A 26611-nucleotide genomic window follows, 5' to 3' on the forward strand; every position below is an offset into this window, starting at 1 on the left:
TACTGAACAACCACTTACTTCAGAGGTATGTACTTGGATGGGAAAGTTTAGTCTCTGACTATGTCATTCTGCCAGCCATCAAGAATGGCTACAAAATCTCACTAGTACGATTGCAATTACGAATATTGTTCATTACAACAGCAATGCAAAACCCTCTGTAATGATATGTCGATAGGACCAATAGACGCTTACCTCCATGATCCATTCAAATGTTTTAAAGTTCAAGGGCCAACATACATGTTGTATTGACATCCGCACTGATGGTATTTACAAAATTATATAAAATTACTAAAAGTATTGTTGGTGGCATTGCATACACTGGAAAGGACAATCAACAGCAATTTGATATCTACATGAATTAGTCAACCACAAGGAATCAAAGTTAACTTCAAATGAATGGTTAGTTTTTCGAGGAATGCAGTCGGCACATCTGTCTCAAGTACATTGCCATTCCAAACGGAGATACAAGTCACTGTTATCCAGAGGAAAACTAGAGAAGCCAGCAATCTTCTTAAACACTGATCAATCGATACACCATGATATCATTGGATTGTATTGTTATTTCTCTGGCTTTTCTAACATACGTTCTAATGGGACAAGTTTCACCCTTTAGATCAGGAGAGTGATTGCATACATAGTTCAAGCATCATAATGTTTGTAGTCGCCTACTTTAGAGAACGTATAATATGGAGATTTATAGCTCGTGGTCAGGGCGTTTTTTGTTTCGTTAAGCCGTCAGTCCAGTTTTACTAATGAGCATTTAGTGTGCCTTTTCTGTTTCACTGTAATAGCTAGGTTCAGTGGCCACACGGCCAGTTGGCAGTAGTAGTTCGAGGTTAGTTCTCCCTTACATAATTATGCAGCTGACTACGGTATATTTCGCTGGGGGACACTTAGTCTATTTTCGCTACTTGGTAGAGGGCGCTGTGGCTACTATTCTCTACCACCGAACCCCCAAAAATGCACTCGTCCTAAGCATTCTTCTATTGCCTGATAAAAGCCCACTTGTCAGTTATCAATTATCAAGATGTAAGTATAAGTACGAGACTCCCGGTTGTAGTATTTTTTTCTGATAAGTAAAATTCTAAATTAAATCAATAAGAACATGTAAAATAACCTGGCGAATTCGTGAACTCAAAGCCTAGTGAATATGCTCAAAATAGTTACATTAAACATTTTTTTGCAAATTTATTCATGGTTGTTATAATTTGCTGGGTCAAATTTATAGTTATCTATAATTGTAGCAAATTTTATACTGTATACGTTGTCAGATTCACAAGACAGTATTTCATCAAAGCTGGATGGCAGACAGATATTTTAAAGATCTAATTATTTATATATTTATTTTGTTATATACTAATTACTGAATAAAATAATAATATATATCGGTGACATTTGATAACATTTTAGAGTATGAATTAGATTCTGAGTTATTTTAATGACTACATAATTATATACTTTGTTTGTGATGTTCGAGATTCGACTTGTGCATTGCCATCTAGTCGCTGTGGGTGGCGTTCGCTGGACGTCGTTTGGCGTGGCCTGGTAGGTAGGTACGTGGGTAGATCTTCCTGCATGCCTGTATGTACAATTTGTAATGGGTTATGCCTTATACGTTAGAAATAAAGATAATATGATTATTATTATTAGCATTGTTTATTTTTAATGTTTTTGAATTGTTTGTATTCCTGTGAAACGTAATGCTTACGTTCAAAACAAAAATATCCAACCCATATCCTATCTCTCGCAACAATCATCGATGATTGCGTTGTATACTTCCCGTGTTTATTCTAGAAAACGGTATATTTATTTTAAGAAGAAGATCCCCGATAAATGCAACCAATGGGGGGGGGGGTAGAACATTATCCCCATGAGATTATCGTGGGCATTTCTTATGGAAATAGCTTATTAGTTGTAAAATTATATAATTTGAGGGACCATATTATCTGAAAATTTAAAAAACAAACTTCGATTTTTTTTTGTTCGTTTCAAAAATCAACTCAAATTTATACTGTACATGCGAGGTTGGTTTCTTGTTGCATTTGAAGTTTGTGTCTATTCTATTTAAATCGGGTTTCATCCGCTCATTATTCAGCCATCCGTTCAAATTTATAATTGGATCCTGTCCCGTGATGTCTTTTTGTTTTACGTATGTTTATATAGTGGTGTTTCCGACTCGAAAACGTGTGGGAGCCGTTCAGAATTTTGCAGAGAGCGCACTGACATCGACTCGTCTCTGGTTTGTGACTTTTCTAGGAATGTAATTGTCAATAAGTTAATGTACATAAGGTTGCATTGCTTAATGCATTGTTTACAAGTATTACGGACATACAAGCTGAGGCGTTTAACTGTTTGCAGGTACTAGTATGCGGTCAAATGATGACGTCACATTCATAAGAATTGTGTTATTGGGGTTAACAATGACATCTTTACGTCGTTCCTTTCTCCATAATTTATGCATGCATCCTTGGCAAGAATTTCATTTTTTTATATTGAGAGGAAACCGATGTCCAGTCGGTTCACGTCTATTTCATCGGCTCGCCCCACATTTCTAGTATTAATATATGGTATGCACTTTCCGGGGTATTGTTGTTTGTTGTTGTTGCTTATCGGAGGTTAATTCACGATTTTTAATCAAGAAATATAATTTGTTTAAAGTCGAAAGTTGTAAAACGATATGACATGCAGAAAATAAACTGTTATAAGAAGATAAATTAATATAATTTATTTCAAAAATGTATTATTAAAATTCTTCATAAATCCCACTCCCTTAATATAATGCACGTATTTGTTCATCTTCGCCGGCCAAGGCTTAATTTCGTTCGCCATAAATATCCCCAGTTCATGTACCCGGCCATGGATAGTCTTTAGCGAAACCGTGCTATTCTGGCAATAGAACTATCAGAGGTACATTACTTGGGGTTTGCAACGCGCATAGTACTGTAGGGCTCATACCACTAATTGAATTTCCATAGACGACAATGTTAACATATGACGAGATTGCTATATGAAAATGACGAAGAAAGTTGAAAATATGGCTCAAAAATGGGAAATCAACATGCCAGTAATCAACCATATGAAAAAAACTAACATGTTGGCCAGCTCAAACTCTTGCAAATCTCAGGTAAACAAGACACACCTACTGCATTTGGATTGCACCAAGAGAAATCACTGGAAAAACACCAAGATTAGAACATCCATTAACACACAGAATAAACCCACAGGTACACAGCAGCTAAGTAGTAAACAAAAGACCACATGTTGGTCTCACCTCTGACCCAGGTGATTACGCCCTCAAACAGGGAGCACCTGAGAAAAATAATATTTAAAAAATTTCATTGGTTCTTGCTGGGCATTTAAATTGGCTACGAGCAGCCATTGGTTAATTAGTGGCATGAGACCTGTATGGTGACACCATGTCAAGATCCCATTCAAGTCTCATCTCGTAGATAGCGAGACTGATGCTACGACCTTCTGACATGACATAGGCGGTTTGTAATAAAACAATAAAACATGTATTACCACATGCATAGTGAAAAAATTTAATACATCGAAAATGTACAGAAAATATAGTTATTGTAATCCGTTACATCGTGAGCAGCTATTTTGATCCACCTGGACATCCCAGTATCCTAGTTGCCTCGGGCATGCGCATTAGCATTTTTCTGAGTTGGAACGCTTATGCGAGAGCGAGATTGAAACAGGATCTTGGTATCATGTCACCGTAATTTCAAACCCCAACTAATGTACCTCTGAACTATGATAATTGGATACCGAGTGTGACAACGATCCCTCTATGCTGTTCCTCCTATACTTATAATAGTTCGTTCCAAAATTAGCATAACAATCGTGATCAAGGCTTTGTTCAGTTGATGATGAACATACTCCGCAAACAATGCAGTGAGTATCGTCTGCTGTGAAAGAAAAAATATCAATTTTTTTCATCTGCGCTACGCGGCTATTTGTCATTATACGGATGGACAGAGTGAATGTACAAATCACTGGTGGATTGAAAAGGTAAACGCAACACATCGTCTGCGACGGCATTTTTGCTGTTCAATCGGGCACGTCGATACATACAACATGATATAGGCTCATTTACATGGAAAGGTTAGTGAAATTTGCGTTATTTTAAAACACAAATATGATTATCTATGCTGGTACGATTTGCAGCGTGGCACTGACGTTTTGGGTAATTTGCCATATGACATACATGTATTGTTGTGAGTCCCTTGAAATCATGCCGTAATTCATCCCAGGTGATATATCGAACTGGGCACCCTTCTGACACATCTGACATGGACACAGCATGCCTCGGTTGAATGCCCAATACATGTGTTTGCGCTTCAATCTGTGCTTATATAACCTTGTAAAATGCAAAGTGAGGCAGAACACATACGAAGAGATGTAATCTCTTCCGTCTCCATGGCAACCTTGTATCAATTTACTACGTACATTGGTTTGTTTTCACATACTCAAAATGTATTGCTTTGTGAGTAAAAAATAGATTTATATATCAACAATTCCAACTTAGCGGAAATTGTAATGTTTTCCGGTTCGTTGACATTAGAAACTATGTTACATTTAGTGAAAATGACGCATAAATAATGTTTCGACAGATTCGTGGACATTTGGTTAGACTATTTGCAAGACAAGTTCATTCTGCAAAAAAATAAATAACGTTACTGCCATAGTCATTTTGACTTTATTGATACTTTTATTATTTTAAAAATACGTACTTTTTTAAGCAATCTATGTTCAATATTATATACTTAACCACCCCCGTAAATCAAACATGCCTTGATAAATGACACATTCCCGTTGTTTTAATAGTTAATAGTACAGTACGCACGCGCTTTGTGGTTGTTCAATGGTTCATCGAACATTTGTATTTACAATAAATCATATTCGTTTCGCACAAGATGCAATCTTAACTACAATTATTTTATTTCACTTGCTCAGAAACATTCACAGGTAATCAAATTTTCACTTTAATTGCGTGGTCTCAAATTGCGTAAAATTAGTTCAAGAGAAGAAACATAAATAGTATTAAGCCATTCCGATGTATATTTATACAAAATATTTGAAATCAGAAATATCAATAACCGACATTTTTACTTTAGTATTCTATGTCTTTTATTTTATTTTATCACTAACATTTCATTGCTGTCAACCAATGGATGCAATAAATTTATTATAATTATTACCCAATTTACTATGAAATACTTAACATTCCACTATTATGTAATTTAAATTAAGGTTCATCCTTGACACGTATTTTTCATTCGAAATAATTAACTTTTATTATGATAAATTCCTAAGTATTTTAAGTCACACCTGTTTTCATTCCTCAAGTAGAAGTTTGCGCAACATGCTACTTTTGAACCTGAAAACTTCCACTTCGCTCGTTTGGTGCGAACCGTGTGCATCTTGGTGCGGAGTGAGATGAAGACGTTGACGGCTTTTCTTCACAGGGGGAAGCCGTTTATCCCATGCTTACGAGTAAATCACACACCATTTCACTATCACCAGTTTGGGTTTATACAGCCCTTGCTGTTTTAAGTCGCATATATCCCTAATATAAACAGATTCCTGTCTTGATCTACTTCATCTGCACATTTTAAAGGGCGGTGGTCGTCGCGCTACGCATGCGCTGGTTATGGGTCTCATGTGAACAAAGCTGGTGAATTTGACTGTTGCGCAGAACAACGAGTACCGACAGAGACATTATGTACCAAGCTTTAACTAGGTATTTTTTGGGTGAATGTATCGAAAGACTCACCGGCGGTAATTAGTGCACTCTGCGCCCAGGTTAAAACTCGTACTTCATTAGCAGAGCTCATTGAACTGTGGAAAAATGTTTATTAACATAAATGTCACACGTGCGCAGTGCGACGACCACGCCCTTTAAAGGGGGTGGTTATATCATATCCGGCTATAATTGATTCCAAATATGCAATTTTCATTTTTTTCGATGTTGAATAAGGAGATGTGCCCCTTTCTCTATATTTTGGACCAATTTGTAGTTGTTATATTAAAAAAAACAGAAAGCAAATGTAGTGTAAAGTGAATTACTAGACTTGTACCTGATGATAATTACATATACTGACACATGTGTGTCACTTAATGCGTGCATGACCAGCTGGCCTAAATACAAATAATCTAAATATATATACATGTAACATAACACGAAATTTATCATTTTGTAAATATACCATAGTACTTTCTGGTATACACTGGTATATCCACAGGAATACAACAAATCAATCAGATCGCTAAACTATGAAAGCTCATTGGAGATATTTAATACAAAAACAAGATCATGTGATAATAACACAAGCAACTCTAACCCTGGATCTAAGGCGCTGTCCACTCAGACACCGCAATAAATACTGCTATAATAATAGCACCATTAGGTGGGTACGTAGCATATAGATGAAGGAAGCACAACATGAAATGACCAGAAACTCGATTTATCTGTAAAAAACATAAATTAATAAATTAGACTTCTAATTTGTTGCTGTTTGGTTACATCGTGTACGGAAATCCGGAAGAGGATAATCGTTGTTATACGCATGCGTACTAGTTCATTTGAATTCTGTCTTGGGCGTCCACGCCATTTAGCTATAGCAGGAATCATAGCCTTGTTTGGGTAGTAGGCAGCGAACTACTGAATGTAAATACCGCCCACTCCAGAGCTAAAACAACCTCATCTACCACTAACAACTGTCAGTGACCGGAACAAAAAAAAAAAAAAAATTGGCGTAATCACAATTGATGTTTAAAGTGAGGGTATAGTAATAGTATTATGATTGTTTCCCTGACAAGCACTGAGTGAGGTGCTTATAATAATACAACAGTGCAAACCAAGACCCAGTCGTAGAAATGCAGGTGATTCAGAAACCACCCAATGAAATTTTATTACAAGAACCTCTACCCCTTATTCCCAAGTAATCACGCAGTGAATGCATATACACTGTATTATGGTTAACTGAACCACAGGGGCTTGACGATCTATTCGTCTATGGGGCCGAGCGACTGTGTCCCGGTACAGGACCTTGCCCTTGCTCAAAATAATAGAAATTATGGAATTAAAACAGTTTAGTAATGTAAAGCAAGCATAACTTATAAAATTTAATCATCACGCTCCGAAACCACGAAAATCACTAATACTTGTTTCCGGCTGATCAGCTTGCACTATATATAAGACAAGGGAGGAAACAAAAAATGCACACATTTTTCTAGCAGCCGAAAATCATACCTCAAAATACAAAATACCTTGTTCAAACCAGTTATGAGTGCATATAAGACACTGGCCTATCGCAAAATGTCCGATTACATGTAAATAATATATTTTTCCAGATTATACGCATTTATGACGAAATTTTACAATTTCTATTCTCTGTGATACCAGCCTTCAGGTTGTGTCAATCTCCGCATGCGTGAGCGCCCTCAAACGCCAGGACTGCATTTCCTTTCTTTGCTGCCAGAGTTTGAAATTCTCAACTATGCATAATCATTTATACACAATTCTATATTGTCTTACCTGATTTTCTCGATTTAGTTGAAATATCAAACAGGATGCTTCAGATGTATCTCGGATGATTATGCATAGTTGAGAATGTCAAACTCTGGCAGCAAAGAAAGGAAATGCAGTAGTAGTCCGCCGCTGCGCACCGCTTAGATGTGAATGTAGCTGAGATATAGACGGTTGCATTATAGTATTCATCAACGATTTGGCAAACACACACGTGTCTGAATGCTTTTCTACGTAGTCATTGACCGTTTGTCTGATTTTATATAGTATCTGAATTAATGAGTTATGAATTAATGAGACACTCCTTGGAAGGAGAAGAGATTTTAATGATTGCCTCAACATTCAACGTATCACGTGACTACGATGAAATGTACATTTCTCTATTCGGGGTAGGCGGGTAGAGGCGTATATGTACATGGGGCGAGTTGGTGTGTCAAACAATACAATGAACAAATGATGTTTGTAGTCAGCGTAGAAGGCAATGGAATCCACAAGTGTTAAATATTGCCATCAACTGTCACATTATGTTTAGATATTGCCATCAACTGTTACAATATGTACAAAATATACTGGACGAATGCAGTTTGTAGTCTGCGTAGAGGGCGATGTCATCTACACGTGTCAGATATTGCCTTTAACTGTCACAATATGTACAAAATATACTGGACGAATGCAGTTTGTAGTCTGCGTAGAGGGCGATGTCATCTACACGTGTCAGATATTGCCATCAACTGTCACAATATGTACAAAATATACTGGACGAATGCAGTTTGTAGTCTGCGTAGAGGGCGATGTCATCTACACGTGTCACATATTGCCTTTAACTGTCACAATATGTACAAAATATACTGGACGAATGCAGTTTGTAGTCTGCGTAGAGGGCGATGTCATCTACACGTGTCAGATATTGCCATCAACTGTCACAATATGTACAAAATATACTGGACGAATGCAGTTTGTAGTCTGCGTAGAGGGCGATGTCATCTACACGTGTCACATATTGCCTTTAACTGTCACAATATGTACAAAATATACTGGACGAATGCAGTTTGTAGTCTGCGTAGAGGGCGATGTCATCTACACGTGTCAGATATTGCCATCAACTGTCACAATATGTACAAAATATACTGGACGAATGCAGTTTGTAGTCTGCGTAGAGGGCGATGTCATCTACACGTGTCAGATATTGCCTTCAACTGTCACAATATGTACAAAATATACTGGACGAATGCAGTTTGTAGTCTGCGTAGAGGGCGATGTCATCTACACGTGTCAGATATTGCCTTCAACTGTCACAATATGTACAAAATATACTGGACGAATGCAGTTTGTAGTCTGCGTAGAGGGCGATGTCATCTACACGTGTCAGATATTGCCTTCAACTGTCACAATATGTACAAAATATACTGGACGAATGCAGTTTGTAGTCTGCGTAGAGGGCGATGTCATCTACACGTGTCAGATATTGCCTTCAACTGTCACAATATGTACAAAATATACTGGACGAATGCAGTTTGTAGTCTGCGTAGAGGGCGATGTCATCTACACGTGTCAGATATTGCCATCAACTGTCACAATATGTACAAAATATAATGGACGAATGCAGTTTGTAGTCTGCGTAGAGGGCGATGTCATCTACACGTGTCAGATATTGCCATCAACTGTCACAATATGTACAAAATATACTGGACGAATGCAGTTTGTAGTCTGCGTAGAGGGCGATGTCATCTACACGTGTCAGATATTGCCATCAACTGTCACAATATGTACAAAATATAATGGACGAATGCAGTTTGTAGTCTGCGTAGAGGGCGATGTCATCTACACGTGTCAGATATTGCCATCAACTGTCACAATATGTACAAAATATACTGGACGAATGCAGTTTGTAGTCTGCGTAGAGGGCGATGTCATCTACACGTGTCAGATATTGCCATCAACTGTCACAATATGTACAAAATATACTGGACGAATGCAGTTTGTAGTCTGCGTAGAGGGCGATGTCATCTACACGTGTCAGATATTGCCATCAACTGTCACAATATGTACAAAATATACTGGACGAATGCAGTTTGTAGTCTGCGTAGAGGGCGATGTCATCTACACGTGTCACATATTGCCATCAACTGTCACAATATGTACAAAATATACTGGACGAATGCAGTTTGTAGTCTGCGTAGAGGGCGATGTCATCTACACGTGTCAGATATTGCCATCAACTGTCACAATATGTACAAAATATAATGGACAAATGCAGTTTGTAGTCTGCGTAGAGGGCGATGTCATCTACACGTGTCAGATATTGCCATCAACTGTCACAATATGTACAAAATATACTGGACGAATGCAGTTTGTAGTCTGCGTAGAGGGCGATGTCATCTACACGTGTCAGATATTGCCATCAACTGTCACAATATGTACAAAATATAATGGACAAATGCAGTTTGTAGTCTGCGTAGAGGGCGATGTCATCTACACGTGTCAGATATTGCCATCAACTGTCACAATATGTACAAAATATAATGGACGAATGCAGTTTGTAGTCTGCGTAGAGGGCGATGTCATCTACACGTGTCAGATATTGCCATCAACTGTCACAATATGTACAAAATATAATGGACAAATGCAGTTTGTAGTCTGCGTAGAGGGCGATGTCATCTACACGTGTCAGATATTGCCATCAACTGTCACAATATGTACAAAATATAATGGACGAATGCAGTTTGTAGTCTGCGTAGAGGGCGATGTCATCTACACGTGTCAGATATTGCCATCAACTGTCACAATATGTACAAAATATAATGGACGAATGCAGTTTGTAGTCTGCGTAGAGGGCGATGTCATCTACACGTGTCAGATATTGCCATCAACTGTCACAATATGTACAAAATATACTGGACGAATGCAGTTTGTAGTCTGCGTAGAGGGCGATGTCATCTACACGTGTCAGATATTGCCATCAACTGTCACAATATGTACAAAATATAATGGACAAATGCAGTTTGTAGTCTGCGTAGAGGGCGATGTCATCTACACGTGTCAGATATTGCCATCAACTGTCACAATATGTACAAAATATACTGGACGAATGCAGTTTGTAGTCTGCGTAGAGGGCGATGTCATCTACACGTGTCAGATATTGCCATCAACTGTCACAATATGTACAAAATATAATGGACAAATGCAGTTTGTAGTCTGCGTAGAGGGCGATGTCATCTACACGTGTCAGATATTGCCATCAACTGTCACAATATGTACAAAATATAATGGACGAATGCAGTTTGTAGTCTGCGTAGAGGGCGATGTCATCTACACGTGTCAGATATTGCCATCAACTGTCACAATATGTACAAAATATAATGGACAAATGCAGTTTGTAGTCTGCGTAGAGGGCGATGTCATCTACACGTGTCAGATATTGCCATCAACTGTCACAATATGTACAAAATATAATGGACGAATGCAGTTTGTAGTCTGCGTAGAGGGCGATGTCATCTACACGTGTCAGATATTGCCATCAACTGTCACAATATGTACAAAATATAATGGACGAATGCAGTTTGTAGTCTGCGTAGAGGGCGATGTCATCTACACGTGTCAGATATTGCCATCAACTGTCACAATATGTACAAAATATAATGGACGAATGCAGTTTGTAGTCTGCGTAGAGGGCGATGTCATCTACACGTGTCAGATATTGCCATCAACTGTCACAATATGTACAAAATATAATGGACGAATGCAGTTTGTAGTCTGCGTAGAGGGCGATGTCATCTACACGTGTCACATATTGCCTTTAACTGTCACAATATGTACAAAATATAATGAACGAATGCAGTTTGTAGTCTGCGTAGAGGGCGATGTCATCTACACGTGTCAGATATTGCCATCAACTGTCACAATATGTACAAAATATAATGGACGAATGCAGTTTGTAGTCTGCGTAGAGGGCGATGTCATCTACACGTGTCAGATATTGCCATCAACTGTCACAATATGTACAAAATATAATGGACGAATGCAGTTTGTAGTCTGCGTAGAGGGCGATGTCATCTACACGTGTCAGATATTGCCATCAACTGTCACAATATGTACAAAATATAATGGACGAATGCAGTTTGTAGTCTGCGTAGAGGGCGATGTCATCTACACGTGTCAGATATTGCCTTCAACTGTCACAATATGTACAAAATATAATGGACGAATGCAGTTTGTAGTCTGCGTAGAGGGCGATGTCATCTACACGTGTCAGATATTGCCATCAACTGTCACAATATGTACAAAATATAATGGACGAATGCAGTTTGTAGTCTGCGTAGAGGGCGATGTCATCTACACGTGTCAGATATTGCCATCAACTGTCACAATATGTACAAAATATAATGGACGAATGCAGTTTGTAGTCTGCGTAGAGGGCGATGTCATCTACACGTGTCAGATATTGCCATCAACTGTCACAATATGTACAAAATATAATGGACGAATGCAGTTTGTAGTCTGCGTAGAGGGCGATGTCATCTACACGTGTCAGATATTGCCATCAACTGTCACAATATGTACAAAATATAATGGACGAATGCAGTTTGTAGTCTGCGTAGAGGGCGATGTCATCTACACGTGTCAGATATTGCCATCAACTGTCACAATATGTACAAAATATAATGGACGAATGCAGTTTGTAGTCTGCGTAGAGGGCGATGTCATCTACACGTGTCAGATATTGCCATCAACTGTTACAATATGTACAAAATATACTGGACGAATGCAGTTTGTAGTCTGCGTAGAGGGCGATGTCATCTACACGTGTCAGATATTGCCATCAACTGTCACAATATGTACAAAATATACTGGACGAATGCAGTTTGTAGTCTGCGTAGAGGGCGATGTCATCTACACGTGTCAGATATTGCCTTTAACTGTCACAATATGTACAAAATATAATGGACGAATGCAGTTTGTAGTCTGCGTAGAGGGCGATGTCATCTACACGTGTCACATATTGCCTTTAACTGTCACAATATGTACAAAATATAATGGACGAATGCAGTTTGTAGTCTGCGTAGAGGGCGATGTCATCTACACGTGTCAGATATTGCCATCAACTGTCACAATATGTACAAAATATAATGGACGAATGCAGTTTGTAGTCTGCGTAGAGGGCGATGTCATCTACACGTGTCAGATATTGCCATCAACTGTCACAATATGTACAAAATATAATGGACGAATGCAGTTTGTAGTCTGCGTAGAGGGCGATGTCATCTACACGTGTCAGATATTGCCATCAACTGTCACAATATGTACAAAATATAATGGACGAATGCAGTTTGTAGTCTGCGTAGAGGGCGATGTCATCTACACGTGTCAGATATTGCCATCAACTGTCACATTATGTACAAAATATACTGGACGAATGCAGTTTGTAGTCTGCGTAGAGGGCGATGTCATCTACACGTGTCAGATATTGCCATCAACTGTCACATTATGTACAAAATATACTGGACGAATGCAGTTTGTAGTCTGCGTAGAGGGCGATGTCATCTACACGTGTCAGATATTGCCATCAACTGTCACATTATGTACAAAATATACTGGACGAATGCAGTTTGTAGTCTGCGTAGAGGGCGATGTCATCTACACGTGTCACATATTGCCATCAACTGTCACAATATGTACAAAATATAATGGACGAATGCAGTTTGTAGTCTGCGTAGAGGGCGATGTCATCTACACGTGTCACATATTGCCTTTAACTGTCACAATATGTACAAAATATAATGGACGAATGCAGTTTGTAGTCTGCGTAGAGGGCGATGTCATCTACACGTGTCAGATATTGCCATCAACTGTCACAATATGTACAAAATATAATGGACAAATGATGCTTGTAGTCTGCGTAGAGGGCGATGTCGTCTACACGTGTCAGATATTGCCATCAACTGTCACAATATGTACAAAATATAATGGACAAATGATGCTTGTAGTCTGCGTAGAGGGCGATGTCGTCTACACGTGTCAGATATTGCCATCAACTGTCACAATATGTACAAAATATAATGGACAAATGATGCTTGTAGTCTGCGTAGAGGGCGATGTCATCTACACGTGTCAGATATTGCCATCAACTGTCACAATATGTACAAAATATAATGGACAAATGATGCTTGTAGTCTGCGTAGAGGGCGATGTCGTCTACACGTGTCAGATATTGCCATCAACTGTCACAATATGTACAAAATATAATGGACAAATGATGCTTGTAGTCTGCGTAGAGGGCGATGTAGTCTACACGTGTCAGATATTCCTTATGTGCAAAACAAATCACATTTTTAGCCATTTTCAGTATAACGGCATGTTTACGGATAGCGACAGGGTAAAATATATTTTTACTTAGTTTGACATTCTAAAATTGTATTTGTATCTAACTCCAGGAAGTTGGTATGGAGGAGAAACGACTGCACATAATTCATTCTCAGGGAATTAAGTTACGGGCATCAGATAACAGGTTTTGATTTCGAACGTAGTTGTTGTCGGGTGTTTAGCCATATTGAAACGTTGCAACACAGTGGCAGGATTGAGAGTGTCAATAACGATTATCTCAGTACCTAATGCCTTTACCATTAAATCCTATGATGGATAGACTGTGCCATATGTCAAATTGGTGGCTGGTGACATAGAATAAAACAATTATGTATCGTGATTGATAGTGTGATTGAGTGTGATTATTTTAGAATCCACATTTTGTACAGAAAACAGATCTGTATTAACTGTTCTAAAACAACAATTTTCAGAATGCTGTTTTATGTTACATTGTAACACTATCTACATCACGTAATAAACCAGTAACATTTTAACTTTATAAACAACTTTCTAAACAAATATCAGCAGGCTTCTTAATCTGATAGACTAAACCTTTATGTAAATCTTAATCTGACAGTCGTATTTTCTTATCTAGCAACTTCCCAATATATAAATTGCTATAGTTACATGTTTAGTAATAAATGTCCTGATTCCAAATTAAATCAATAGAGTGCAGTACCTTAAAACATGCAGATTTCACATCGCTTGACTAAGAATATACATTTCCCACTATTTTCCTATACAGGTGATGGCGTCATACTCCAAGCAGCTCCTTGATTCAAGTGGAAGTCTAAACGCCTCCAACTACACTCTCAAAGTCGCAGAAAAAGCGATAGCGAGTGAAATCGAAGAAAATGCCACCCTGGCGAGTTTGACCCGCCATCTGAGACTAAAACAACTGACAGATGCTATATCACGAATGGCTGTCTTAGAAAGGGAAGTGAGCAAATGCATGAGTGTTGGCGAACAAAGTGGCATGTCTTACACGGGAGGTGACTGTCACACGATTAGAATAGCCATGGAGATTATACAGAAGGTGAGTTTAATCCATGGCAACAACTGTACTAACGTTTTGAGTTAGACATGAAAAACAATTCAGAATTTGTTCAAATTGCATTACGTTTTACTCTGAACCAATACAAGGATATAGTAAAGTATAAAAGTATAGTGAAGAAAATTGGGAAACACCAAACTATTTCTCAAAATAATGCTGTCATGGCGGCCATTTTGTGAGTTTTGAAAACTTTTTTCATAAAAATTGGCCTATTTATCAAAATACAGTTTTGTAAATATTGTTCACTGTTGACAGTCACAGTAGGCTTCTAAATTAAATTAAATACATCCATCTAATAGTGTTTTCACCAAGGGATGAATACACGACATTTGACATTTTGTTTTCAAGGATGTAAAATCCCTACCCCTAGATTACACATTGGTTATGAAGCAAATTAAATTTCAGCTACTAGTATTTAACTTACCAGTGTAGGACTATATTTTGTAGCCAGTTCTATCAGGTTCACTAATTGATATAAATATAGATGAACACGAAAACATGAATTTGCCCAAGGAACATTTAGTTGCCAAATTAAGGGTGATTTCTCCCTGCTTTATTTCGCTCAAGGAACATTTAGATGCCAAAGTATGGAGATTTCCTCTTGCATGATTTAGCTCAAGGAACATTTAGGGCATTAAGAAAGTCGATCCTCAAAAATAAGAATGATACAGTCTTTCTTAGTAAGGACACATCATCTACTTAATAACGTGTTCATTGTCTCCCTTTCAGGACACATCATGTATAATTGAAGTAGCAGACAAGATATCAACACACCCACAAGACAGGCACGCACTGGAAGAAAATATCCGGGTCATTCACGGTTCAAGTGAAGATATTCTCAACAAATTGGAAGTTATATGCACATTAATACCAAAGAAAACAGACTTCTCCTCTGGGGCACAGACGGCGATATCGAAGCAGTCATTTTTGTATATGATAGAAGAAATTCGAGAGAAGTTGCCATTAAAATATGTTGTCTCGTTCAGGGGCATCAATAGCGATGAATAATATTATAAAAACTCATTATTTCATACTCAAAAATATACATTTACAAATTATTTTATCAAGATTAGAGTACTATTTGTAATAGATGGTTAACAATACCACTGGGTGAATAACAATATAAAATAGTTACGTAATTCAATGGTCTACATACCCAACTCTGGGGGTGCCTTAGTAACAAAAATGTAGTCTACCACTTTTCATGAATGGATTTTTGTCATTTTGAGTACAAATTTACCTCTCTTAAATCCTTACATTGTGTTTACTGGCTTTCACAGGAGTAGAGATTATCCACGAACTATCAAAATATCTGGATACACACATGTATGTATATTTCTAAAGACAAGAAATCAAATTTCACTTTTTTATGGGGCGTGAATCAGATCTCATCTGATATGTCCACTTGCACGCCAATGTCTGTCATGATTCTGCTTTCATTGCCGTGCTTTCTCCTTGTCTTTTTGGTTCTGAGAAGAAAAAAACAGTATCAGTTATGAATGTGTTAATTGACAACATGCTGGTACGTACAAATCGATTACACAACACAGTATAATTTAAATTCAACTTCCTTCTCCATATAACTATAGCTGATAAAATATCAATAGTCACATGAATATCTATTTTGCGATATCCAATACTACGTTATATATTTAAATAATATATCATCGTTTGATCCTTTAAAACATGCGTATTATGAAACTATGTATATCTACTCACCCTGTAAACTGTTCGCCTTCCTCGAGTGTTTCCGGTAATTTTACACCTTTGGTTTCCGGTAGAAATAAGACTAGCAGTCCGGCAGCAGTAGCTACTGAACCATATACTAGAAAAGGCAATGGGCCCCATACGTAGTCACCAAGAAGCATTATTAGAGGAGCCAGGATTGCAGCAATTCTGCCCCAGGAATTAGCGAATCCAGTACCAACATTCCTGTTTAGATCAACATGAACGATAAGTTTGGCAATAACAAAATCGATAACTGGAACGAGCTGATTCCGATAATGTACGAGACAAATCTTCGTCGATGAAAGATGCATTTGCTTAACTCTTACCGCACAGGAGTTGGGAATATCTCGGCTGCTAATATATAGACTACTGCATAAGAACCTGAAATACAGGACTTCGCAACTAACGCCAACACTGAAGTTATTTCATCTAACGCTGCAATAAAACAAACAACTTATTAGTAAGATTGATTCAGACACAAAAATACATACAATCTGTATTGATTTTGCCGAATATATGATATACTGCCAGTTTCAGTATACTCATTAACAAATGAATAGTAACTCAATCCACGTAAATTCTTAGTTTAATGGGTAAAAATAACCTTACATGTATTACTCAATGGTGCCGTTGCAATCAATGCCACACCACCAAACACCATGAATACGCAGATTATCCATCGCCGGCCGACTTTATCTAATAAATACCATGTGACAAGATAGGCTGGAATTTCCACTGCCCCAGACAGGAAGAAACTGACATACGGATTGTCGGAGGTCGAACCTGCACTGACAGACAACCCATAATAAACGAAACTGTTCGCAAACCTACAAAATAAATAAAAACTCAATGTTCATGTAGACGAGACATATCACATTATATTTCACATCAGAACCAAAATTATTTTAGGTTCAGGATACTTAAGTTATATAATAAGTTATTGCGAAATTGCACATATATGTATTGATTCTATGTAACCCAGCAAACACTTTCAAATTATCCCATTACAAGTGGACATCCCACATTTAATCGAACAAATAATTATATATAAAAGTTACATTTTCAAGCAACCGCATAGCCATACTTTTACACAATACAATTATAACTACTAAATAATTAAACTCACCAAGTGAAACTTATGTTGATCGTACGCCATCTTAGATTCCTGTGTTTTAACAGATCCAACATTGTATATTTTATCTGTGAATAGTGAACATCAGAAAAATCATTAACAATATCAGAAACAAAACATGCAGGATTATTATGGTACATACTAAATTACCTGATCTTCTGTCGTGTCTTCTTTCTTTTGTGACTTTTTCTCGTCTTCCAACACATTATCTGGAAGGATAACTTTATTCATCTTGGCAGCTTTTCGAAGAATGTTCTCTGCCTCATGGTATTTGCTCTGCTGCATCAACCATCGGACAGACTCTGGTATTAGCCTAGATAACATTTCAAAATAGACTTGAGAAATTACTAAGCAGAATGCACGCAAAAGTCAAATATTCAAAAGTCCCCTTCTCCAGGAATACGTCCGAACGTGGACTGAAATTACTCACCAGTAATATGAAATGAATGGCACTGTCAACATTGCAATTAAGAATTCAAGATGGCGCCAGTTACCATCCACTGATCTTGCAAGAACTGCTAAAACCATGTATCCCAAAGCATAGAATATACATATTGATATGCCAGCCATGTCACGCTTCTTTGGTCCTACTAACTCAATTCCTGTGTGAATATATATACGAATCGTAAAATATTATATGTTGTGTTTTTTGTATTTAAAACATTTTTTATTGAGTCAATTTACATAAGCACTTTACGTAGTTACAAATGTACATGTATGTGTACCAAAAAAAAAATTACATTGCACAACAAGTACAAAGTCTTCACAAAAATATTACAATTTTTTCAGGAATTCATGCTGATATGCTGGGTCGTTGCTACAATTTTCATAAATTTTCCCCATTTTTTTTAAATGTTTTCCCAATTTACCTTTTCTGTTTGCAATCAAGTACTCAGTTTTCTGTACCCTCTGCACGAAGTCTTTAAATTCCTCAAATTTTGGTTTGTTACCCCGACATCTGCAAATATAAATAAACCTCCTGGCTACCAAAAGCAAAAAGTTTAACAGGAGGGGGAGAAGACTATCACCAAACAAGAAGCATTCTGGGTCGTTCACCCGAGGGAAACTCAGTTTTGTCCCCCATATCTCAAAGAATGTATCCCAAAATAATTTTACTACTGGACATTCATAGAAAAGATGAAGCAGATTTTCATCAGGCCCCTTACAGAACGTACAGGCTCCTGATTCAATCTTTGGTGGGGTCATCTTACAAAGAACAGAGTTGGTTACCAGGATATTGTGGCTGATTTTCCATTGAAATTCCCTGAGCTTTGACTCTATTGTAAGTCTAAATGGTGCTAAGTAAATACTTTCCCATTCAGTAATATTGGAGTTTAATGTTTTAACATGATAAATTTCAGATCTTGGCGAAATAAAATATTGCTTTATCACTTCAGGGGTCACCAACTTAGTTTTACATTGTTTCAAATGAATTTGAACGCCCACAAATCTGATACCCAACATATCATCCTCAGGGTTAGCAAATTTGTTTATATCTACTTCCCTTTTCCATTCTCGTGGTAGTGCGGCCACAATTCCAAACCAATCCAAAAATCTCTTGCGAGGTATTCCCCTTTTTTCCACTTCACCCCACTGAAGAAGTTGGCCCTTATTATCAAAAAGATTTCCAACATAGTGGAAACCAGCCTCACTGAAATCTCCCAAAAATATACTTCTGCCTCCTTGTAAAATATGTTTGTTGTTCCAAATACTTTGATTTAGGGGATGCTTTTCACCATCTGGCGGAGCAGTGACTGCTAGCCACGACTCTAACATACTACGAAAGAAACCCCTCACAGTAATGGGAAGAACATTAATATTAAAATTACTCTTTAAAAGAGTTTCTATTCCCCCAACTCGAGACAGTTTCTTCTGCAAAATCCATTTCCAAGGGTGGACTATATCATTGTCAAACAGACGACGTAGCCAATCTATTCGTTGAGCCTTCACTATTGCAAAAATATCTGGTACTTTTAGGCCACCTACACAAATGTCCCCTATCATTGTTTTCCTGGCCACCTTATCTTTCCCTTTCCAAAGAAATGCAAATAGCATTTTGTTTATTTCTTTCAGGTATCTATTAGGGCAATCTGAGAGACTAAGAACATACTGAACTCTTGAAATACCCATAGCTTTAATAATTTGGATTCTGCCAAGCAGTGTTAGGTCTCTCATTTTCCAGAAGTGTAAAGATACTTTTAGTTTCTCTATGGGGATTGTGACATTTCTATCCGTTGCCATTTTTCTGTCATTTGAAAAGTAAACACCAACAATTTGAATCATATTTGGCCATTTTACCGCAAGGGGTTTCTCTTTACATTTGCTTTTGTTTCCAATCCACATTGCTTCACACTTATCCTGGTTAATTGCTAACCCAGATATTTTTTTGAAATTGCCCAATATTTCAAACAGTTTTCTACATGAGGGGAGGTCACTAAGGAAGCATGTCAGATCGTCTGCAAACGCTGCACTTTTAAAAGAACCAAAACCCGGAACCACAACCCCTTCAATATCCTGATTGGACCGCAGTGAGCACAGAAATATCTCCAACCCCAAAATGAACAAAAGGGGAGAAATTGGATCCCTCTGCCTAACTCCTCGCCCCAGAGAAAAATATCCTGTACTGGTGCCTTTGTTCATAACACAACTGGAGATGTCAGAGTAAAATACTTTTATCCATTTTATAAAACTTGGGCCAAAATTATAAGTCTCCAATGCTCTAAAGAGGAAAGGCCACTCCACAGTATCAAAAGCTTTTTCAAAGTCTACTGTTAGTAACAAACCAGGGATGTCCTCCTCGTCCATGTACTCCATTACACAGTCAACCAATCTCACAACATCTCCTATAAATCTATTTTTGACAAAAGCCGATTGGGTTATATGTATTAACTGTGGAAGGACTTTTTCTAATCTTTTAGCTATACATTTTGTACCGATCTTATAATCTGAATTGAGGAGTGATATAGGCCGCCAATTTTGGATCTTGCTATTATCCCTTCCTTTTTTCTCCAGCAATATTATTACAGCTTGTCGTTGAGATGTGGATAGCCTGCCTTTCTCAAAGGATGTATTTAGAGCCTTCACCATAAATTTTTTAACCAATGGCCAAAATTTTTTATAAAAATCTGCTGGCAGACCGTCATTACCTGGAGTTTTATTTGGTACAAAAGTTTTAATCACCTCCCAGGCTTCTTCGACAGAGATGAGTCCTTCACAAATGTTTGCCTGATCTTCAGTGAGTTTTGGAATGTCTGGATTATCAAAAAAGTAAGCCTTTTCCTTCCTCGCCCTTTCATCTTGGTCAAGTTTAGAGGCATACAAATTTTCATAATACATTTTAATTTCATTATTTATTTCCTTCTGGGACCTCACCTCTAACCCATTTGCTCTAGTAAGTTTGTTTATTTGAGATCTCCTAGCGTTCATTTTTTCTAATTGCAAAAAATACTTAGTATTTTTCTCACCTAACTCATGCCAGTTGGCCCTCGCTCTAACAATCTGCCCCTCTGCTATTTCGTCGTATTCCTGTTGTAATGATTGTTTTATTTGACTAAATTCATGTAATACTTCAGCAGTAGGGTTTAGGCAAATTTGATCATCTAGAATTTTTAATTTTCGCTCCAGATTTTCTATTTTTACTGTTTGTTTTTTCTTTTTTTCTTTACTAAAAGTTATTGAGGTTTTCTTAATACAATATTTAAGCCAGTCCCATACCATACGCGGGTCCTCAATATCCTTGCCTTCTTTTAGCCAACTAGGGAACTGGGTTTCAATAAGCTCAATATAATCAGTGTCTCTCAATAAGCTAGTATTCAATTTCCAATATGAGGGACCACGTACAGTTTCGTCATATTTCAAGCTAATGACGACCGCCGAATGATCAGACAGCACACAGGGAACAATTTCTGTTTGAACTACATCACTAATAAGTGACTGGCTTACCAGAAAATAGTCTAGTCTACTTTGGATCAATACAGGATTAAAGCGTTTCCATGTAAAGCTACTTTTCTCCGGATGTACAATTCTCCATACATCTACCAGATCAACCGCCTCCAAAAAGCCATGAAACATTTCCGAAACACGAACCCATTTCTGGGGGTTACCACCTTTCCTATCTTTAACCATGTCCAATACAATGTTGTGATCGCCCCCCCACACAATTTGGATATCTGGGTCTGACATGCTCCCCCTGATCTCACTGAGTAAATTCTTCAGAAAATTTATGTACAGTTTTTCTTCATTTGGGGCATATGAATTAACCAAAAGAAAATGTTTCCCATATAGCATAACATCATGAATTAAATACCTGCCGCCTGGGTCACATATTGTATTTAGAACCTCATAGTCGATGTTTCGAAAGATAGTCAACACCCCCTTACTGTTGGAAACACCATGGCTAAAAAACATCTTTCCCCTACACTGCTTACTCCAAAATTTAACCACATCTGTACTGCTATGCGTTTCTTGCAAAAAAGCAATACTAGAGCCTTGATTATTAATCCACCTAAACACATTTTTCCTTTTCTTGCAACGACCCAAGCCCCTCACATTTAATGACAAAATTTTAAGTTCAGAAAACATGGCAGTTGAATTGTAACATACTCCCTGGTACACCACTTATAATAAAATTTGACTCTTTTCTCATAAAAATCCAACAAAAAACAAAACAAAGGAATCTGCCCCCCAGGCCAAAAACTTGCCTGTAAAAGGTGGGCCACAAAAACTCCCAAATTTCCCCATATCGGATGCATCCACATCTGAATAAAGCCAATGGATTGTTGCATCATGAAAAAACACCCGCCCCGCGAGCTCCCAAACAACTTTAAAAAAACAAACGCTTTTCACAAACAGAAACAAAACAAAAACAACAACACTCAAACCGCATAACTTTACAAGTTCAGGTTAACATTTATCAAAAATAACATTACTGTTCAAAAGTTCAAAACTCACCATTCACCAACCATATTTCCGTTCAACAGTTCAAAATAACAGTACAGAAACAACAGTTCGTACGAAAGTTTCCTACTGCCCCGTACACCACGACAAGCGAGAATAGCCTACCGCGTTCATTAAATCATCCAAATCTGGGACACTGCCTGTCAGCCGAAATATCTTCAGTCCTTAAATAATTTCCCATCAATGAAAAGTCTACCGTTGGCAAAACGTGGACGTTTACCTTGTTCAAACGCTTTCTGCATGACTGGACGCAGCTCACATTTCCTTTTGTAATCAGCTTGCGTATAATCTTCAGTTGCAAATATTTCACCTTGCTTTAATAAACTTTTGGCTTTTCGTAGAACAGCGATGCGGTCCGGTCTCCTCATGAATTTAACGATTATATGAGGTGCAGGCCTCGCACCGCTCCGGCGACCATTTATCCCAACTCGATGTGCATTTTCGATCATGGCGGCTGCGCTCTCGAACCCCAACTTCTCCTTTAATAAATCCGCAATTATTTCCATGCAGTTTTCGCCCTGCTGTATCTGGAATCCACCAAACCTAAGGTTGAAAGCTCTTGAGTATCTAGCAAGCCGAAGCGCCTCTTCCTCATTTTCCCTGGTCTTGGCTTCCAACTCCTTGATCTTACTATCGAATTCACCGAGTCTGCCTTCTACCGCCTCATGGCTATTGCGCAATGTGGTCATTTCATCTGATGACGCAGTTAACGCTCTCTCGAAATCCGCCTGCTTCCTCTCCATATTCTCAAATCTTTCAGTTATAGCGTGTTGTTCCTCATTAAGCGCGTCCACCTTCTTCTCAATTCTGCTAAGAGCATTTTTTATATACGATTGGAAGTCCTGATCGACCTCGTCATGCATATTGGGAGATTCACCATCGCTTTCACCTTGCTCTCGTGTTCCGATTTTTCCCGAAACTTGGTCACGTGATGTTTGGGTCGCAAAACCCTGTAAGACATTTTGTTGTTTCGTTTTGGAAACCTTGCTTTTCACGGTCTTCGGCGGCATAATTTCAACAAAAACTCACTTCCATCCGGCGACCAGAACTTTACATCCCAGATAAAGTGATTCGCTTAATTGTCCTGTACTTATTACCTGTAAAACTTCACCGGAGCCCACGGAGCAGGCCAGTCAAAGATCTTGCTTACATGCCAGTAACCTTTGACCTCCTATATGTTGTGTTACTGTTACAAAACTACAAAGCATGAAGACATTATTTGCGTGTTCTCAAAGGCGGTTCGATATCAAGTTATCACCGCGTTTAGAATCATGATTACTGTATGTAATTCATGCTATGTTTAGGCTTGGTTGAAAAACATGTTTTATACTAAAACAACCAACTCCTCTACTTGGTGTTTACTGTATCTGGGTCTACGTCCACTTTCCTGTGTAACTCATCTCTACCCAAATGAGCTATATAACCCAACTACATTACACATCAATGCTATACACATGGCTTGCATTATCTGGAGTGACACGCACACGAATGGCTAGAATCGTGATCCTTGCATGTCTGATTCAAATACACTCCTTCAGTGAAAATTAAATTATCATGTCCTTCATATATGTGTTTCATTTTTCAATTAATTTATGAATGGAAATTGGCTTACCGCTACAATCTGCATTCATGCAGTGCGTCAAAAATATATGAATTAAGACATATCCTGCATGCTACGTGTACTTTTACATTGACTTGACCAGATAAGGGTTAATTCATTTGAGTCTTAATCATAATATTTGTACTATTTAAAACGTGACACATCCTGGTATTGTCTAGGCGTATAAATATATTATCAAAGACTATTTATATATTCACTTCCAAGTGAAATATAAGCACTTATATTGAGTTAATATTATAGATCAACAAAGCTCCCAGAAGGTACCAGGCTGTGTTACATTGAGGGGGTCATACATAAGGCATATCACTGTGCATACAACAGTAACTCATTCCTTAATCAATGATAAACTCACCAATGACAAATCCAACAACATATATACCAGTTACTGCAATTCCAATTAGAAACTGACATAAAGCGAACACAGCATAGACTGGTGAGAATGCCATAATGATAGATACAAAGATGGCGAAGCACAGGCTGAAGAAAAATAGCGGTCTACGTCCAAATCTGAAAAGAATTGTAATCGTATGCAAACGCTATTTGTAAAAGCCAGTCAAATCATTTCTCAGTTGAATATCTTGCAAACACGAATACCCCCAAAGCATTTGATTTAGCTTTGAGTTCTGATTTACATTATATAAAATAAAACAGGTAACACCCGCCAACTTGTTTGCACAGCCCTATTTTATAAATAATCAATTGCAACTCACAAAATAACTTCATATTACTACTGTGTTTTGCAATATTCCCATGAACGAGAAGCAGCTGGATGGATCTATTTAATGCGATTCACTCAATGTATTAAATAAATAAAATGTTCAGTGCTTTTATTAAAGAATTTTGCGATTCGCACCTATCTGAAAGTTGGGAAATAACTATGGATCCTGATAGGCTACCAAGAGGATAAATTGACTTCGAAAGTTGTTTCATCCAATCTTTCTCACAGACAAGATCAAACTGCAATTAATGCATGTATTAAACAAACTGTATGTCTGAATGATTCATTGCGATATAATGCGATGCACTGATAAAACACAATCATATAAAATACAGAATTGTTAAACAACGACGACTGGACATTTTAACACCATCTGAAGCAGTTTGTTGATCGTGATAGTGGTAGTGTGATCTGACCATACGATTAGGGATCGGGTAATAAAGTTGCAATACTAAACTGTATTATTTTGTGACAATACTCGAACAAATTCATAAAGCTTCACTTACGTCATGTACAACTGTTCTCTCATAAGTGCTGTAGTCATATACCCATCCATTATCACACTCTATAATGTCTTGATTAGCACAGTCCCTGCCAGATACGTTGTAACGATCACATTTTGACCATTCTACATTAGAATCCTCAATCTCGTACGGGATGGTGCAGTTCTTCAGCGGGGAGTGTTCTTGGTATGTCTGGTTTTCGTGCACTCGACAATAGTGGTCAGATGACGCGCTAAGAAAGGTGTTGGCGAGACCATGCCAGGCCGTGCACATTGAAGCCAACCCAACAAGTAAGAACTGTAGTTTCTGATACTTGCCAAATTCGCCTAGAATTAGTAAAATATCCTCAAACCTCATGTTTGCTGGGCTCGGTTTCGCAGACTAATATTTCCAAAGCACAGTCGTTGTGTATCAATCCCAAGGTCAAGATAATATATTGGAGTTCAATTAAAGGTTGCTTATTGGTTGTTATCAGCCACTTTGCTGATTAGCTTTGATTACTGTAGTGACCGTGATCACATGGTTGGTCATATAAAGTCGGTCGATATTGTTCCTACCATTTACAACCCCATTGGCAGTATAAGCAATGTAAATATCTCCGTGTGTCGAATATTCACCATGAGCATTTGACATTCACGAATTGCTGTACATTCACGTCAAACATATCACCCCCTAAGTAATCATTAAACATTGTGTAAACTGGTTTTAAGCCCTGTAATGATACAGCTACACGTCAACGTGTTCTACTACATTCTTCAATAATTAGGCTACACGAGTAACAAAGCACTTTTTAACCATATTATTATTAGGCTTGCATTGTTTTTTGCTCAGTTTATTCGTATTAGCCTTTCGGGCAAGTACCAGCTTTTGACAGCTGAAACTTGTAACCGGTCGGCCCAAACCTTTGGTTGCTTATCGTGACATGGTAATGGGTTAATAAAGACCTGATATGTATACATGTGATTATAAAACTATTTAAGATACAGATATGATACCAAATGG

General features: G+C 37.8%; 1 protein-coding gene and 1 pseudogene across 1 annotated transcript; one reads left to right on the plus strand and one right to left on the minus strand.

The window, feature by feature from the left end:
• Positions 1-3857: 3857 nt before the first annotated feature.
• On the plus strand, positions 3858-16201 carry LOC146747215 (uncharacterized). Its single transcript, XM_085498570.1, has 3 exons — positions 3858-4110; positions 14643-14933; positions 15681-16201. Exons 2-3 carry the CDS (start codon positions 14646-14648, stop codon positions 15957-15959), a joined length of 567 nt encoding a protein of 188 aa, XP_085354696.1. The 5' UTR covers positions 3858-4110; positions 14643-14645; the 3' UTR covers positions 15960-16201.
• A 131-nt stretch (positions 16202-16332) lies between these two features.
• On the minus strand, positions 16333-25966 carry LOC102804278 (organic cation transporter protein-like; annotated as a pseudogene).
• Between the last annotated feature and the right edge of the window lie 645 nt (positions 25967-26611).

The sequence above is a fragment of the Saccoglossus kowalevskii genome, chromosome 4, assembly GCF_978046115.1.
Source record: "Saccoglossus kowalevskii chromosome 4, keSacKowa6.1, whole genome shotgun sequence".
Classification (NCBI taxonomy): domain Eukaryota; kingdom Metazoa; phylum Hemichordata; class Enteropneusta; family Harrimaniidae; genus Saccoglossus; species Saccoglossus kowalevskii.

What these genes read in the sequence shown, in the direction of transcription:
- LOC146747215 (XM_085498570.1), top strand. Translation starts at nt 14,646, where the DNA reads ATGGCGTCATACTCCAAGCAGCTCCTTGATTCAAGTGGAAGTCTAAAC. An exon ending in CCATGGAGATTATACAGAAG is followed by an intron (nt 14,934 to 15,680) that starts GTGAGTTTAATC and finishes TCTCCCTTTCAG; the next exon opens with GACACATCATGTATAATTGA.